At 36.7% G+C, this 7,500-nt stretch overlaps 1 protein-coding gene across 6 annotated transcripts in view; it reads right to left on the bottom strand.

Moving 5' to 3' along the window:
* Nucleotides 1-7,500, bottom strand: part of LOC106880431 (tetraspanin-18) — a 595,429-nt gene that overhangs the window by 318,259 nt on the left and 269,670 nt on the right. For 3 of the 6 annotated variants that reach the window (XM_089356795.1, XM_089356793.1, XM_089356800.1), the window contains exon 1: nucleotides 3,579-6,812. The exons of the other annotated variants lie outside the window; for them this stretch is intronic. In XM_089356795.1, the coding sequence (XP_089212921.1) occupies nucleotides 3,579-3,653 (75 nt within the window). In that variant the 5' untranslated portion in view covers nucleotides 3,654-6,812. Of the gene's footprint in view, nucleotides 1-3,578; nucleotides 6,813-7,500 lie in introns of those variants that run through there. 6 annotated transcript variants of the gene reach the window in all.

Raw genomic sequence — 7,500 nt, forward strand, 5'->3', positions numbered from 1 at the left:
TAATAAAAAGTAACAACATATATATATGACAGGCTTCTTTCAGTTTCCGTCTACGAAAGCAACTTACAAGGTTTTGGTCGGCCTGAAGCTAGAGTAGAAGACACTTGCCTAAGGTGCCATGCAGTGTGACTGAACCCGGAACCATGTGGTTGGGAACCAACCTTCTTACTACACCTTTTTTTTTGTCTTTTACATCAAACAGTTGTCAGGCTACAGAGGAGTACAAAGACAATCAGGCGCGGACACTGACGCAAGGCAGGCTTCCACACAGTTTCCAGACATTAGTCGATCCGGGGCGCTATAATATATGGAAACTCTCCAGTTTGACATGCAACACACCCTCACACTCATACAGTGCGCGCGCGTGTAGGTGTGTGTGTGTGTGTGTGTGTGTGTGTGTGTGTGTGTGTGTGTGTGTGTGTGTGTGTGTGTGTGTGTGTGTACGTGTCAGTATTTGAGATGAGGCATTAGATAACAGGAAAGGAAAGAGACTACGGAAGGGGAAGTAGGGTAAAGCTGGGGGAAAATGCTTTACCCCACCCTTGCACTTAACATTTTTCAACAATGTGTTTTTTTTAAATCGAATTGTAATTCTCTCTCTCTTTCTCTCTCTCTCTCTCTTTCCATGTATATATATATATATATATATTCTTTTACTTGTTTCAGTCATTTGACTGTGGCCATGCTGGAGCACCGCCTTTAGTCGAGCAAATCGACCCCAGGACTTATTCTTTGGAAGCCTAATGCTTATTCTATCGGTCTCTTTTGCCGAACCGCTAAGTTACGGGGACATAAACACACCAGCATCGGTTGTCAAGCGATGTTGGGGGGACAAACACAGACACACAAACACACACATACACACATATATATATATATATATATACACATATATACGACAGGCTTCTTTCAGTTTCCGTCTACCAAATCCACTCACAAGTCTTTGGTCGGCCTGAGGCTATAGTAGAAGACACTTGCTCAAGGTGCCACGCAGTGGGAGTGAACCCGGAACCATGTGGTTGGTAAGCAAGCTACTTACCACACAGCCACTCATGATATATATATATCATATTTTCACAACGGTGATAGAGTAGTGACATGACAGTGACTGCGAAGTTTCGGCCTTACAGTCCGATGAAAGCAAATAGGTCGAAACTTCAAAGTCAGTCAACACTATTCTCGTAAAAAATAAAATGTATTCTCCACAAAAATTGTGGTTTAATCGTTCAATTTAATGTAAAGTTGCTTTTACTGCAATTCAACAAACACGAATAATAATGTGTGTGTGTGTGTGTGTGTGTGTGTGTGTGTGTGTGTTGTGCGTGTGTGTGTGTATGCGTGTGTGTGTGTGTGTGTGTGTATACATATATATATACACACATACACGTATGTATATGATATTTATGCATATATTATTCACACACACACACACACACACGATGGATTAGCGGGCCGATACTTCGAAGTCACTGTCAATACTATTCTTGTTAAAGAAGACTAAATTTGTGCTCTACCAAATGTATTGAGTAATCCTTCGTTTTAATGTAAAACTGTTTCTCTTATAACAAGATCAATATATATATATATATATATATATATATATATATATATATATATGTATGCATGTATGTATGTATGTATGTATAACCGGCAATAGACCATGTGCCTCGCAGAAGGAAATTTATTACATTCTAATGTTTATACCAGGAGTCGCTGTGTGGTAAGTAACTTGCTTACCAACCACATGGTTCCAGGTTCATTCCCACTGCGTGGCACCTTGGGCAAGTGTCTTCTACTATAGCCGCGGGCTGACCAAAGCCTTGTACTTATTCTATTAGTCTTCTTTGCCGAACCGCCAAGTTACAAACACGTAAATTATCGAACGACTGTTATGAAGCAGTGTTGAGGTAGAAACACAAAACATGGACACACACACACACACACGCACCACATAAACGGTGAGCTTCTTTTTCAGTGTTTCTGTCGAGCTAATCCACTTAGAAGGTTTTTTGTCCGCCTGGGGCTATAATAGAAGACGCACAAAGTGCCGCGTAGTGGGACTGAACCCAAGATCACATAGTTGGGAAGTCAGATTATATATATCAAAATATTCAACATTAAACTGAAGGATAATTGAATACATTTTAGTAGAGTGCATGTTTATTAAACTTTCACAAGGGAAAGTTAAACGTTGATTTCCACGTTTCGACAGCCAGACGAAGGCAAGCGAGCCGAAACTTCGAATTCACTGCCAATCCCTTTCTGTTACTCTTCTATCAAAGGAAATCATATATATATTTATATTCTTTTACTTGTTTCAGTCGTTGACTACGGCCAAGCTGGAACACTGCCTTTAGTCGAAGAAATCGATCCCAGGACTTATTTATTCTTTGTAAGCCTAGTACTTATTTTATCGATCTTTTTTGCCGAACCGCTAAGTTACAGGGCCATAAACCAACATTGGTTTTCAAGCGAATGGGGGGGAGGGCACAAACACACACATATATGTACGACGGGCTTCTTTCAGTTTCTGTTTACCAAATCCACCCACAAGGTTTTGGTCGGCCTGAAGCTATTCTAGAAGATACTTGCCCAAAGTGTCACGCAGTGAGACCGAACTCGGAACCATGTGGTTGGGAAGCAAGCTTTTTACCACACAGCCACGCGTGTATGTAAGTGTGTGTGTGTGTGTGTGTGTATATATATATATATATATATATATATATATATATATATATATATATATATATATATATATATATATATATATATATATATATATATATATATATATATATATATATATATATATATATATATATATATATATATATATATATATATATATAATATACACACACTCGCATACATGAGTTATTAATACAGGCATAAACATTATGCATATGTATGCGTGTGTAAGTTATATACAGGACCTGTAAGGAAGTGGAGTGCGGGTTCGACTGGGTACATAGATGCTGAGTTCGAAACTACCTGCCCCTTGAAACTTGAGGGGCTCCATCTGAAAGTGTTTGAAAGCACTTTTATTATGTATTATTAAATTTCTCGAGAGGACCTGGTTGCACACACACACACACACACACACACACACACACACACACACACAAGTATATTATTTGCATGTATCTGTATGATTTTTGTTTTGTGTACATACACAGACGTCTACCGATACACGTGCGCGTGCATTTATACGGGCATAACATATGTGTGTGTGTGTGTGTGTGTGTGTGTGTGTGTGTGCATGTGTGTGTGCATACGCATACGTTCAATCTTCGACACGTATACATACAATTATACACTTTATAAAAAACGATTCAGCACCCTTCGTTATATACATCTTTTATATTATATTATATTATATTATATTATATTTATATGTCTGTGTGTGTGTATAAACTACTTTGCACTGCAAAAGAAAAAAATATAGCCCCCCCCCCACCACCGTTATATATATATATATGTTTTAATATTACATTAGTATACAGCGATATGAAGTTAATATTTATATATCAAAAGAACAATATTTTACAAGTATAAAGTTATCCAACGTAAATTCTTACCGGTGGAATCATCCGACCTCCTTCCATTCCAGGTAGTGGAACGGGTGTCAGTCTATACATCTGGGTAGAAGACATCCTCGGTAATAATAATCACTGATCACTGGGGTGTTTGATAAAATATAAACATTATATGTATGTGTGTGTGTGTATATGTGTTATAATAAGTAAATAATTTCACAAAATAAATATCTCCAGTGTGTTCCACGAACGAAATATCCCTTTGCCTTTAACTTTGTACCATCACCATTTTCAACCTTATTAATTCTCACCTTTCTTTAAAACCATTCCAGTTCATTGTGTTTAACCACTCTTTTACTCTTTCAACGTTTTTGTAATTCCGGATTTTTGTTTCCTTTTTCTTATCTTTCTTTTCCCCCACTCAACTTCAGAAGCAAAATATTCCACACTCAAATACGCAGAGAGGAAAAAAAATAAAATTAATTTTTTTTGTAAATAATATTTTCCACCGTTTTGTTTTTCTTTTTTTTTTTCCTTCTTTTCTTACTTGTATAATTGTAATCCTAATTCCACATTGGTTTCTATGTATATTTATATAAAAATATGTTCTCGCTTCGATACCATGTGTATTTATATTTACTCTGTTTGGTTCTCTCTCTCTCTCACTTTCTGTTTTTTCTTTCTCTGCTTCATGTATCGGCTCCGCTGGTATTACTCCACGAAAGTATAGAAATATTTCTAAAATTCCACTAATTTCTCATATTCTATTTCTACTTCTTCGTTTTCTACCTTACATTATTTCCACACTGCTAAAAAGCATTGTTGATTTTCTTCACCTCATCCTTTTGCCTTCGACTTTATCGCTTGTTCAGAGCCCTCATTTAAAAAATTACTATAATTACATAAAGACGGAAAGAGAGAAAGAGAGAGAGAGAGAGAGAAAATGTGTGTGTGTGTGTGTGTAGGTGAGAGAGACAGAGAAAGAGAAATATGACTACATTCACTCACTTAGCGAGACTGACAGACAGTCGGTCAGACAGGCAAGCTACTAACTCGTGGCTTCTAGTTGTTGTTAACGGATTGTATTGTCCTAAATGTTTTGCAGCCCTTGTGGCAAATAAAACAATTATTATCATTGGACGTCTGCATCATACATGTGTTCACGTATTTTATAAACTATGTATACTTTTTTTCTGTATCTCATCTTCCCCGTCGTCTCCTTCGCATCGTTTCTGTTAAACCTCCAACGCAAACTGTAAGACTCTGCTTGTAATGTTTCCCCTCAACTGACGCCCCTGTGGCAAATTAAAGAAATCATTATCATTATAATTGTTGTTGTTGTAATTTGCCGAGTCAATGCTAGTTATTCTTATTATTGTGACGTCTTCTGTTTCGTTGTTATTGTATCCGTATGCATGTATGTTACCTTGGTGTTGTATGCATTTATATATAACTATGTATTATAGATCGATCTTTTCAATGTGTGTGTAGTGTGTTGAATACCGTGTGCTTTCTCTTGTTGGTGCTGCTGCTGTTAGTAAAGTTGTCTTTATACTCTCATCATCATCATTATCATCATCATCGCCGTGGTCGTGGTCGTAGTCGTCTCTCTCTCTCTCTCTCTCTCTCTCTCTCTCTCTCTCTCTCTCTCTCTCTCTCTCTCTCTCGCAACAAGTCCGTTGAAAGACGAGAAGCCAGTTTATTCGGTAAAACTTAGCGGAGTATTTTACGTCAACAACCACCTCCGTTACAAAGCAGAAAGACCCACATACAAACTACATACTGGAAATAACACTTAACATCTACAAATGTTCACTGAACACGGTGTCTCATTATAAAATATACTATAAAACGCTAATTAAACCATTTTAATAAGTCTTAGTGATCACAGGCTCCTTCATAGAATCACCAATTCTCATTTACACTCACACGTGTAGAATCTCCGAATATCTACAAATCTACAAAAAATCCGAGGTGCGTTGTTTTATGTCTGTGAAAAAAAAATTATATCTTAAAACGGTAATCAAGCTCAGTTCAATTATTCCCTATGGCGGTCACTTAGGTAAAAAAAAAAAAAAATGATGCTTTATTTATTGAGTTAGTTGAAGAATGATGTAGCATGTCGTTTCCATGTTAACGTACATATTCCAACAGCTTAGCTAATATTTATTATAATCCCAAGGACTTTTCACGGAGTTTCGTTAACGGGACGATCTCGCTGTGTGTGTATATGTGCGCGCACGCATGTATATATGTATGTATGTATGCATGTATGCATGTATATATGTATGTATGTATGTATGTATGTATGTATGTATGTATGTATGTATGTATGTATTTAAGTGTGTATCCACACACAGGCCCGTCGACAGACTTTGACACCTGGGTGGGAGCTGTTTCAGAATATTCTGGGTGGACACTAGTTTGTAATAAATGTTAAAATGGAGTTTCGAAATAAGTGTATCGCTGTAAACTTGAGTGTACCCACCTTAGCGACGGGCATCTATCTATCTATCTATCTATCTATCTATCTATCTATCTATCTATCTGTCTGTCTGTCTGTCTGTCTGTCTGTCTGTCGTCAGTGAATCATAAATCCGAAAGAGAAGCACACTCTAAGTTATATAGAGGAGTAGATAAAGATAGTAGTTATGGCCGGTCTATGGGGCTTACCCAGGGTTTGACGTCCATAAAGCGATTAGCTTTACAGCGTCTCTTCAGACCCTAATGGCCGGTGGCCAATAACCTCTCTTCAAGTACACACACACATATATAGGTGTATGGGTGTATTGGCGTTCCTTCATCGACAACGAATTTCGGTCCCTTCGTAGACAAGATCCTAACTACTACTACTACTACTACTACTACTACTACTACTACTACTACTACTACTACTACTACTATTTTACTCTTAAACTATTTAACTTTCAAACCGAGATGTTTTTTAGCATGTAAAAAAAATAAAATAACAAAAACAAACAAAACACAATCACATCGTCGTTGAAGCTAGTTCACACGTCAGAAGCTGCAAACTTATGCTTACACATTGTATAACTATTCGTATATGTGTGAGTGTGTGTGTGTGTGTATATATGCGTGAGTGTGTGTGTGTGTGTGTGTGTGTGTGTGTGTATGTGTATGTGTGTGTGTGAGTGAGTGTGTGTATTAGTGTTTGAATTCTCGTAGTTGTTTGGGTTACTATTGTAGTGTTGGTAATGTTGGTATTTCTGCTACTTTCCGTTTCACATAGCTGTATTAGTAGCAGTGTTTGCATTCGGTCTGTTCCCTCCCTTCCTGCTTAGTCTCCCTTTATTGCATTTGCTGTAACTCTATGTAAATATAAATATATGTATGTATGTATGTATGTATGTATGTATGTGTATATATATATATTTTGTATGTGTGTATATATATATATATATATATATATATATATATGAGTATATATGTATATATATATATATATATATATATATATATATGAGTATATATATATATATATATATATATATATATATATATATATATATATATATATACACATATATATATATATGAGTATATATGTATATATGTATATATATATATATATATATATATATATATATATATATATATATATATATTTGAGTGTGTGGTAGTAATATTAGTATTATATGTTTGAAGAGTTGTATTGCGCAAGAGTGTGTGTGTATGTATGTATGTATGTATGTAGGGGGGGATCAAACTAGTACCTTCCACTCACTCACTTTCCCTCCTTGTCTGCCCCCCCCCTCACTGAAACCACCACCACCACCACCACCACCACTACTACTACTACTACTACTACTACTACTACTACTACTACTTACTGCCTAGACGACGGCAACGGAATGCATATGGGAGCTATTATTACTGGCTTCCCCCCCTGTCAGCCCTCAACCACCATCACCACACCACCAGCCAAAGTGGTTACCATCGTCAC

Source organism: Octopus bimaculoides, chromosome 8, assembly GCF_046866305.1.
Source record: "Octopus bimaculoides isolate indiv1 chromosome 8, ASM4686630v1, whole genome shotgun sequence".
Taxonomy (NCBI): Eukaryota; Metazoa; Mollusca; class Cephalopoda; order Octopoda; family Octopodidae; genus Octopus; species Octopus bimaculoides.